This window comes from Periophthalmus magnuspinnatus, chromosome 2, assembly GCF_009829125.3.
Source record: "Periophthalmus magnuspinnatus isolate fPerMag1 chromosome 2, fPerMag1.2.pri, whole genome shotgun sequence".
NCBI lineage: Eukaryota > Metazoa > Chordata > Actinopteri > Gobiiformes > Gobiidae > Periophthalmus > Periophthalmus magnuspinnatus.
The window spans coordinates 16,081,584-16,092,992 of NC_047127.1; the positions used below are offsets into that span (position 1 = coordinate 16,081,584).

Here is an 11,409-nt window from a genome sequence, read left to right on the forward strand (position 1 = left end):
GCGGTTTCTGATTGGCTCTGACAACTGTCACTCTGCTCACTGATAACTGGTAGTGGAGTGTTCAGATAGTGCAGAGAGCCTCAGGGGAATACAGCTCAAAGTTGCGAATAAGTGTGTTTAAACTAGAATACGAGTTGAAACAAAGTGAACACATGATCCTGAAGTCTTACCCGAGTTTAGTTTCAGCTGCTATGCACGTGAAAAGGCGCCATCAAGCGAAAAGAAGACAAAAACCAAACGAACTTTTCCAACTTCGAGCAAAAAGCGCCGCTGCCCCACCTCGAACAGAGATCGTGTGTGCGGCCTAGAGGAAATACTCCACAAACACAGACAGATAACAAACTCAACTAAAAAACTCAAAACTCAATTAAACTAAAGGATATTGTACTGAATTATTAGTGTTTATATAGATTTAAATGGAAGTTTAAATTTTGGTTGTGAGAAGTATGTAAACAGAAAAAACTTATTTGTAGATTTCCTCAGAGTGAGAGTTCTGCAGTTAGTGTAAACACCATAAGGATGTGATGTCACAAAATATTTGATCAAATTTATATGTTTGTGTTATGTTATTGTATATTAACGTGCATTTGTCATATTAGCATCACTTCATTTTGTTATGGAAATGTATTTTTTTTTTCATAATAAACATAAAAAACATGCAATAATAATGTGTCTGATTCAACGTGAAAAATGATTTAAGAAAACGCAAAGCCATCACTTTCATCATTTTGGGGTTTCGCGTTTTAATTAGTATATTTTTTTCTCCCAAAACAAATAAATATGAAATAAATATGAGCCCAAGGGTAAAGAGAGGAGACAGAAGACAAGAACCTTTTTATTCAGGAGGACCAATGCTGATCTTTTGACACAAGGGGGCGCTATTGCTTTACATACTTAACATATAGTCCAGTGTTTCTCACACTGTGGTCCTTCAGTTTGTGGAGTTGGCTTATTTAGAGTTCATTTTGTCCACCATTCTGTCCTTATTTGTATCATTTCTGTTTCGAACTACAGTGGAAATGTAGTTTTAAATCTGGTTTAGCCCTAGATTAGACCTGGAAGAGCCTTGTTACAGATCTGATTTAGATCTGGTGGTATGCAGAAAGCCAGATCTTTTCTTTGGTGGTACATACTGTGAAGCGTTTGAGAGACACTGATAAAGACCTATACATTTACCATACATTTATAAATATTGACCTAACATCATCATTTAAAACTATTGCAATGACTTTTGAAAATGTTTTGCACAATTAAGTCCATAATTACTTGGATCTTTGGTTAATTACTTGAGTACAAATTAAGTACTTCATTTTGCAGCGGATTGTGCGCTCTGCTGAGAAGGTAATTGGCTGCAGCCTTCCATCGCTACAGGACCTGTACGTCTCTAGGACTCGGGGGCGAGCAGGCCGTATAGCAGCTGACACTTCTCAACCTGGGCATGGACTATTTGAGCCACTTCCCTCTGGCAGGAGGCTACGGTCCATTGGGACCAGAACCTCCCGTCGTAAGAACAGTTTCTTCCCCTCTGCCGTTTGTCTCATGAACACTTGATAATATTTGCACAAAACTGGACACTTTATAACACCGGTCACTTTAATAAGTCATGTTTGCACTGTTGTTCTGATGCTGCTGTTGTATATATTTTCTACCTTTAAGTATTTTATTTGATTTTTTTAAGCATATCCCTTTTAACTTCGTGCATGCCCTTATTTGTATTTGTATTTATTCAGTGTGTTTTATGTTGCACTTTACCACCGAAGTAATTTCCTAGTTTGTGAACTGTGTTCACAAACGATGGCAATAAAAGGATTCTGATTCTGATTTCATTCAAAAAAACAAAAACAAAAAAACAAAACAAAATAAAACTACTGCTATGATTTTCCATGTTTCCATTTTGATGATCAGGCTTTTATAAACGGTACACTGACGACCTCTAGCGGACACCGGGAGAAATGCTGGTCTCGTGTGCGTGAGTGTGACGCTGGACACGGGAGCGCGCACGATCATGATTTAAAACCGAGTGAACCGCGCTCTGTGAAAAACCTCCTCTGAGCGCGCCTCTGGGTTTAGTCTGCTCCAAAACCGGATCAGGACTAGACCAGGACCAGGACAAAAAACGGACCAGGACTGGACCAGGACTGGCTCAGGACTGGACCAGGACTGAACCAGAACCAGGCTAGAACCAAACCAAGACCCACCAAAGCGCCTCGAACTTGGACTTTGAAAAGAACTCTTAGACGGCGTAAAGATCTGGGAGTTTCATTTTATTTGTAAAAAGTAGGACTGTAAAGATGTTTCACGCTCTGTGGACTTTTGGAAAACCACGGAGCTGGATTTAATCGCATTCACAGTCTGATATTTGACTGGAGATACTGAAATGACGGACTGAATGCGAACGGAGAGTTGCGCTTTTACGCACGACTGTAAACCTTTGGATTTTGGACTGGATATGGACATCGCATCGCTTGGATCTGTTTCTACGTTCTTCTCATTCTAAAGGCATAGACACATTTAAAATGTGGAAACGCGGAGTTATGATTTGACAAACAGGAGGACACTGGAACATCCTCTGAGCACATTTTTCAGTTCAAATATATTAAAGACTTTACGTTTCAAAAGCTAAAAGAAGATGACGTGTTTTGTGGAGAAAACAGGGCACTGAAACGGCTCAGGAGGCACGCACAGTTTACTCGTGATTTGAATAACGATTTGGCTAAAATCTACACCAAAAACAACAACAGCAGCTGAAAAACAAACTGCCCAAAGGCGCTCCTCTCTTAGAGCAAAGACTTGGACCCAGCAAAGACTTGGACCCAGAGAAAAGACCAAACAATATCCAGAGATTTAGATCACACCTTTGAATCGCAGTGGACACATTTGGCACAGCGCGCGCCTTACGAACAGGTCCTGTACTACTTTTTATGAAGACTGGATTTTTGGAAACGTTTTCCAGAATCTGTTCTTAGATTTACACAGGCCAGAGACTGAGTGTGACTAAAGACGTGAGGGACAAATTGCGGATTATTTTCTGAAAATGTCTGAAAATCTCCAGAGCGCACAAACTTTACGCACGGCACGCTCCAGACACGCGGGACTGCTGCACTGACCGTGGAACATGAGCGCGCTCCTGTTGCTCGTGCTCGTGTCCTGCGTGTGTTTTGTGCGCGCTGAGGCCTCGTGCGCGTCCTGTGAGCGCGTGCACGAGGAGGGGGAGCTGCACGAGGCGGTGAAGCGGCACATCCTCACGCGCCTGCAGCTCACTGCGCCACCGAACATTACGCACGCTCTGCCGCGCGCCGCCCTGCTCACCGCGCTGCGCCGTCTGCAAGCGGCAGTGCGGCAGGACGGGCGCGTGGAGCTGCCGCCTGAGCACCGTGCGGAGGACAGCTCCGAGATCATCAGCTTCGCAGAGAGAGGTCAGAACATACGCACTAGAGACATTAGACATTATGTATATATACTTCTTTATATACCTCTGTGTATACTTTTGTATATACAGAGGTATACCTGTGAATGTGTGTGTATGTTGGGGATCTGTTCTCTTTTACTTAAAATAGTTTGTCTTGCCGTTTGGAAAGGGCAATGTTTATAAAATACGACATAAAACTTATGGTTATGTGATCCAGAGTCTTGTGACTGTCTCTGGCCCTGTGTCTCCTCTTCCTCCTCTTCCTCAGATGAGATATATAAATACACATATATGACAATGTTGTTCCTCCTCCTCTTCCTCAGATGAAATAGTAGATGCACATGTAGATATAGGGCCGTGTGACTTGTTCTTGGACTCCTCTTCCTCAGATGTTTAGATACACATATATGACATGATGTGATGATGTCTCTCCTCTTCCTCAGATGAGATGGTGACCTCTCACACTGGGATGTTTTTCGTCGTGTCAAATGAAGGAAACCAGAGTCTGTTAGTGTCTGAGGCGTCTCTGTGGCTGTACCTGCGTGTGCTCCCAGTCCCGCCCCATTTGCAGGCCCTGCCCGCTGAACACTCCCCTGCCCCTGAGCGCCGCAGGAGCCGTAGAGTGTCCTTAAAGCTGTATCACCAGGGGGGCGGCTTCAGCAGTGGGTGGAGCCTGGTGGAGAAGGGGGTGGAGCTCCGTCGCAGCGGCTGGCACAGGTTTGACCTAACGGAGGTGCTACAAGGTCTGTTCCAGAGCGCCACCCGGAGACAGAGTGTGGACGTACGCTGTGAGGGCTGTGAAGCGGAGCGTGTGCGCCCCCTGCTGTTAGACGCAGATGCCGCGCGGAGGCCATTCCTGGTGGTGCAGGCACGACGGGAGGAGGTGGGGCATAGGATCAGGAGGCGAGGCTTAGAGTGTGAGGAGGGGGCAGGGCTCTGCTGCAGGAAACAGTTCTACATCGACTTCCGGCTGCTGGGCTGGAGCGACTGGATCATAGCGCCCCCTGGGTACTTAGGCAACTACTGTGAGGGTAGCTGCCCGCCACACGGGGGCGGAGCCCCGAGCGCTGCTGCTTCCTTTCACACCGCCGTGTTAAACCAGTATCGCCTCCGTGGCCTTGGCCCCGCCCCCTCCTCCTCCTGCTGCGTCCCAACCAAACTAGCCCCAATGTCCATGCTGTACTTCGACCACGAGTTCAACATCGTCAAACGCGACGTGCCACACATGGTCGTGGAGGAGTGCGGCTGTGCTTAAATAGAACATATGTCAGAAAAACTAGTGCTAAAGGGTAACATTTTTAAGGTGGAACCACACATTTTTATGTGACATTAAGGCCTTACCTGGAGTGTGGCCTTTCTTTAAGGTGGACTGTATATGTTCTCATTGCTTGTAATTTAAATTGAACCAATTAAATCCATAGCACAGTATGCAAAATCTTTAGTATATTAAGATGGAATGGACATTTGCTGATATTATTTCAATTTTAAAAAATAAGATGGAATTCTTGAATTTAGTTATATGAAGGTGGGCATTACAATGATTACATACATGTTTATGTAAGACACAGCAGAGGTTTGCCTGTAATCAAACAGCAGCACTTATGTGTTTGCATATTTTAAGATGGAATTGTCCAGATAAACTAAAGTGTATTAGATGGACTATAAACCTCCCGTTTGTTTGAGGAGCTCAGATCGTTTGTGTGTAATCCCAGTCTTTAAGCATAAAACTGTATTTATATTTATGCATTTGTACTATATTTTGGACATTAAAAGTTGTGAAAATATATTGCTTTGGTGTATGATTTTGTGTTTACAATAGGACAGGACTGAAACAAGAACTGAAACAAGGACTAAAACAGGACTGAACCAGGACTGAACCAGGACTGAACTAGGACTACACTAGGACATTTTTAATGTAAGTAACTAATTGTACATTTGAGGTGATTTCAGAGATTAGCTGTTTTTGTGACAGTTTTAGACAGATCTGATCTTTGTCCTGCCTCTATCTCATGTACCCAGATGTTCCCAGATGTGTGTGGTGTTGTTCCTGGTGTAGATTCCTGGCACACACGTGTTTTTCTCTTGTGTGTGTGTCAGTGTCTCTCCTGTGCAGGGCTCGGGGCGTGCTGTGTTCTGGAGGTGTTGGATAATCCTGTTTCCTCTGAGTCTGAAGACCTATGACTCTGATTATGTGAAAAATGTTTTGTAACACTTTTCTAAGTGAGTATGAAGAAAAATACAACAAGGCAGTTTACGTCGCCCGGACTGGCGTTACCGGGGCCCCACCCTGGAGCCAGGCCTGGGGTGGGTGCTCGGCAGCGAGCGCCTTTCCCCATGGGGCCCGGTCGGGCCCAGCCCGAAGAAACGACGTGGGGCCGTCCTCCCGTGGACCCACCACCTGCTGGAGGAGCCATGAGGGGCGGGTGCGGAGAGATCCGGGTAGCAGTCGAAGGCGGGGACCTCGACGACCGGATCTCCGGACATGGAGACTAGCTCTGGGGACATGGAATGTCACCTCGCTGGGGGGGAAGGAGCCTGAGCTTGTGCGGGAGGTTGAGCGTTACCGGCTAGATATAGTCGGCCTCACCTCCACGCACAGCTTGGGCTCTGGAACCCATCTTCTTGAGAGGGGTTGGACTCTCCATTTCTCTGGCGTTGCCCGCGGGGAGCAGCGGCGAGCTGGTGTGGGCTTGCTCATTGCCCCACAGCTCAGCCACTGCGTGTTGGGGTTCACTCCGGTGAACGAGAGGGTCGCGTCCCTGCGCCTTCGGGTCGGGGACAGGTCTCTCACTGTTGTGTCGGCCTACGGGCCAAACAGCAGTGCAGAGTACCCGGCCTTCTTGGAGTCCCTGGGAGGGGTACTAGACAGTGCACCAACCGGGGACTCCGTTGTTCTCCTGGGGGACTTCAACGCCCATGTGGGTAACGACAGTGACACTTGGAGGGGCGTGATTGGGAGGAACGGCCTCCCCGATCTGAACCCGAGCGGTGTTTTGTTATTGGACTTCTGTGCTAGTCACAGCTTGTCCATAACAAACACCATGTTCGAGCACAAGGGTGTCCATCGGTGCACATGGCACCAGGACACTCTAGGTCGGAGGTCGATGATCGACTTTGTTGTCGTGTCATCTGACCTCCGACCGCGTGTCTTGGACACTCGGGTGAAGAGAGGGGCTGAGCTGTCAACTGATCACCACCTGGTGGTGAGTTGGATCCGCTGGCGGAGGAGGAAGCCGGACAGACCTGGCAGGCCCAAGCGTATTGTGAGGGTCTGCTGGGAACGTCTGGCGGAGCCCTCTGTCAGGGGGGTCTTCAACTCCCGCCTCCGGGAGAGCTTCTCCCTGATCCCGGGGGAGGTTGGAGACATGGACTCCGAGTGGGCCATGTTCTCCACCTCTATTGTTGATGCGGCTGCTCGTAGCTGTGGTCGTAAGGTCTGTGGTGCTTGTCGCGGCGGCAATCCCCGAACCCGGTGGTGGACACCGGAAGTAAGGGATGCCGTCAAGCTGAAGAAGGAGTCCTATCGAGCCTTGTTGGCTCGTGGGACTCCTGAGGCAGCTGATGAGTACCGGCAGGCCAAGCGTGCCGCGGCTCGGGCAGTCACAGAGGCAAAAACTCGGGGTTGGGAGGAGTTCGGGGAGGCCATGGAGGAGGACTATCGGACGGCCTCAAAGAGATTCTGGCAAACCGTCCGACGCCTCAGGAGGGGAAAGCAGTGCTTCACCAACACTGTTTACAGTGCGGGTGGAGAGCTGCTGACCTCGACTGGGGATGTTGTCGGGCGGTGGAAGGAATACTTTGAGGATCTCCTCAATCCCACTGTCACGTCTTCCGAGGAGGAAGCAGAAACTGGGGACCCAGAGGCGGACTCGTCCATCACCCTGGCTGAAGTCACTGAGGTGGTTGGCAAGCTCCTCGGTGGCAAGGCTCCGGGGGTGGATGAGATCCGTCCTGAGTACCTCAAGTCTCTGGATGTTGTGGGACTGTCTTGGCTGACACGTCTCTGCAACATCGCGTGGCGGTCGGGGACAGTACCTGTGGAATGGCAGACCGGGGTGGTGGTCCCTCTGTATAAAAAGGGGGACCGGAGGGTGTGTTCCAATTACAGGGGAATCACACTCCTCAGCCTTCCCGGTAAGGTCTATTCCAGGGTGCTGGAGAGGAGAATCCGACCGATAGTCGAACCTCGGATTCAGGAAGAGCAGTGTGGTTTTCGTCCTGGTCGTGGAACACTGGACCAGCTCTATACTCTCCATCGGGTCCTCGAGGGCTCATGGGAGTATGCCCAACCAGTCCACATGTGTTTTGTGGATCTGGAGAAGGCATTCGACCGTGTCCCTCGTGGTGTCCTTTGGGGGGTGCTCTGGGAGTATGGGGTCCGGGGCTCTTTGCTAAGGGCTGTCCGGTCCCTGTATGACCGGAAGCAGGAGCTGTGTTCGCATTGCCGGCAGTAAGTCAGACCTGTTCCCGGTGCATGTTGGACTCCGCCAGGGCTGCCCTTTGTCACCGGTTCTGTTCATTATATTTATGGACAGAATTTCTAGGCGCAGTCAGGGGCCGGAGGGGGCCTGGTTTGGGAACCACAGGATTTCATCTCTGCTGTTTGCAGATGATGTTGTCCTGATGGCTTCTTCGAGCCAGGACCTGCAGCAGGCACTGGGGCGGTTTGCAGCCGAGTGTGAAGCGGCTGGGATGAGAATCAGCTCCTCCAAATCCGAGGCCATGGTTCTCGACCGGAAAAAGGTGGTTTGCTCCCTCCGGGTGGGTGGTGAGTCTCTGCCCCAAGTGGAGGAGTTCAAGTATCTCGGGGTCTTGTTCACGAGTGAGGGAAGGATGGAGCGTGAGATTGACAGGCGGATCGGTGCAGCGTCTGCAGTGATGCGGTCGCTGTATCGGTCCGTTGTGGTAAAGAAGGAGCTGAGCCGGAAGGCGAAGCTCTCGATTTACCGGTCAATCTACGTTCCTACCCTCACCTATGGTCATGAACTTTGGGTAATGCCCGAAAGGACAAGATCGCGGATACAAGCGGCTGAAATGGGCTTCCTCCGCAGAGTGGCCGGGCGCACCCTTAGGGATAGGGTGAGGAGCTCGGTCACACGGGAGGAGCTCGGAGTAGAGCCGCTGCTCCTACACGTTGAGAGGAACCAGCTGAGGTGGCTCGGGCATCTGCTCAGGATGCCTCCTGGACGCCTCCCTAGGGAGGTGTTCTGGGCATGTCCCACCGGGAGGAGGCCCCGGGGAAGACCCAGGACACGCTGGAGGGACTATGTCTCTCGGCTGGCCTGGGAACGCCTTGGGGTCCCACCGGAGGAGCTGGAGGACGTGTCCGGGGTGAGGGAAGTCTGGGAGTCCCTGCTTAGACTGCTGCCCCCGCGACCCGGCCCCGGATAAGCGGAAGAAAATGGATGGATGGATGGATGGACACTTTTCTAATTGGAGCTGTCGCGCAGAAATGAGCTGCTCCGGGCCATGATTCTGCTGAGTACACCTGTTTGCTCACCTGAGATGAGCCTGCCCCCTCAAAGACAAGCCCCGTCCCTCTGAGACGATATGAAATATGAACATTTAACTCACATGTGTCAAACTCAAGGCCTGCCGGTCAAATGTGGCCCTCCACATAATTTTATGTGGCCCTCGACAGGGTAAATTAGAAGGTGTGATGGTCTTAAATTGTCAATTTATCAGGAGATGCACAGTTACACAGCCATATTTTTACATCTAGCAAAATGCATACACAATATTTGTATCTTGAATATGTAATACATACAGAAATAGTTAATTAACAAGTTTAAAAAGTAGTTAGATTTATTTTACATCTGGCCCTTTGAGAGTAGCCATTTTGCTGATGTGGCCCTCGGTGAAAATGTGTTTGACACCCCTGATTTAACTGAATGTCATGAGAAGTAAAAGTACTGTTACTATAAAGGAACATCACTGAAGAACAGGCGACAGCAGCTCAGTTGGTAGTTTGTATGTCCACTGACCAACAGGCTGGTGGTGCGATTCCAGCTCCCATGGGCACACACTGTGTGTGTGTGGGGGGGGTGGGTGTGTGTGTGTGTGTGTGTGTGTGGAGGTGGAAAAGTGCTATATAAAAATGTGACCATTTACAAGTACAAAGTAGTGCTCTGAGGAAGAGTAAAACTATTTGGGAACTTTTCCAAATATTACTTGAGTAAGAGTAACTTCAGGACATAACATCTGATTTATAAATTGAAGTTACGTTATGTGAAGGACAAAATATGAAATAAGTCACCAAAGCTGATATTTTCAAAGGGCACACAAAAATGAGCCAAACTAAATAAGATCTGAAGAAACAGCAGTCACTTTAGACTGACTCACAGAGGGAAAAAGAACCACAACTTTTACTCAAGTAAGAGTACTGTTACACTGTACAATAGATAACTCTAGTAAGAGTAAAAGTAGAAGGAGAATACTGAAGAATACTCTGACAAGTACTATTTTATTCAAAGTATATAATTTGTGTTTTGGGATTTTTTTTCTTTCGTTTTTCCACCTGGTTTGAGTTAAATCTGATCAAAAAAAGTCAGATCAGATTTCACAAAAAACATCTGTAAAAATCAGTATACCCTCCCTGTGTGTCAGATGCCCTACCCTCCTCCTGTATCCCTGTGGGGAGACCAGAGACCAGGGATCAGAGACCAGGGACCAGACGCCAGGGACCAGAGACCAGGGAGCAGAGACCAGATACCAGGGACCAGAGACGAGAGACCAGAAAACAGAGACCACGGACCAGAGACCAGAGACCAGAGACCAGGGACCAGAGACCAGAGACCAGGGACCAGAGACCAGAGACCAGAGACCAGAGACCAGGGACCAGAGACCAGGGATCAGGGACCAGAGACCAGAGAACAGGGACAAGAGACAAGAGATCAGAGAACAGGGACCAGAGACTTGAGACCAGAGACCAGAGAACAGAGAACAGGGACCGAGACCAGACCAGGGACCAGACCAGAGACCAGACAACAGGGACAGGAGACCAGATCAGGGACCAGAGTCCAGAGACCAGACCAGGGACCCGAGACCAGAGACGAGTGACCAGAGACCAGGGACCAGAGACCTGAGACCAGGACAGAGACCAGAGACCAGGACCAGAGACCAGGACCAGACCAGGGACCAGAGACCAGAGACCAGAAAAAAGAGACCAGGGACCAGAGACCAGAGACCAGGGACCAGAGACCTGAGACCATGGACCAGAGACCAGAGACCAGGGACCAGGGACCAGGGACCAGAGACCAGAGACCAGAGACCAGAGACCAGGGACCAGGGACCAGAGACCAGGGACCAGGAACCAGAGATCAGAGACCAGAGACCATTGACCAGACACCAGGGACCAGGGACCAGAGACCAGGGACCAGAGACCAAAGACCAGGGACCAGAGACCAGGGACCAGAGACCAGAGACCAGGGACCAGAGACCAGAGACCAGAGACCAGAGACCAGAGACCAGGGACCAAAGACCAGACCAGAGACCAGGGACAAGAGATCAGACGAGGGACCCGAGACCAGAGACGAGGGGCAAAAGACCAGAGACTAGGTACCAGAGATCAGGGACCACAGACCAGGGACCAGAGACCAGACACCAGACCAGAGACCTGAGGCCAGAGACGAGGGAACAGAGACCAGAGATAAGACAACAGAGACCAGAGACCAGAGACCAGAGACCAAGGACCAGAGACCAGAGACCACAGAACAGGGACCAGAGACCAGACCAAAGACCAGAGTCCAGACACCACACCAGAGAGCCAAGAACAGTGACGAGGGACCAGAGACCTGAGACCACGGACCAGAGACCAGAGACCAGAGACCAGAGACCAGGGACCAGAGACCAGAGAACAAGGACCAGAGACCAGACCAGAGACGAGGGACTAGACACCAGGGACCAGACAGAAGATGAGAGACCAGGGACCAGAGACCAGGGACCAGACCAGAGACCTGAGGCCAGAGAACAGGGACCAGAGACCAGACCAATGACCAGAG

The 11,409-nt window shown here is 49.8% G+C and overlaps 2 protein-coding genes across 3 annotated transcripts in view; one reads left to right on the plus strand and one right to left on the minus strand.

Moving 5' to 3' along the window:
• LOC117381812 (ras-related protein Ral-B-like) overlaps nucleotides 1-291 on the minus strand; it is an 80,561-nt gene extending 80,270 nt beyond the window's left edge. For both annotated transcript variants that reach the window (XR_008648941.1, XM_055226637.1), the window contains exon 1: nucleotides 171-291. The gene's annotated coding sequence lies outside the window, so the exon portion shown is untranslated. The remainder of the gene's footprint in view (nucleotides 1-170) is intronic.
• Nucleotides 292-3,115: 2,824 nt separating this feature from the next.
• Nucleotides 3,116-4,664, plus strand: LOC117381765 (inhibin beta B chain-like). Its single transcript, XM_033978784.1, has 2 exons — nucleotides 3,116-3,416; nucleotides 3,853-4,664. The coding sequence occupies exons 1-2, from the start codon at nucleotides 3,116-3,118 to the stop codon at nucleotides 4,662-4,664; spliced, it is 1,113 nt and encodes a 370-aa protein (XP_033834675.1).
• The last annotated feature ends 6,745 nt before the right edge of the window (nucleotides 4,665-11,409 follow it).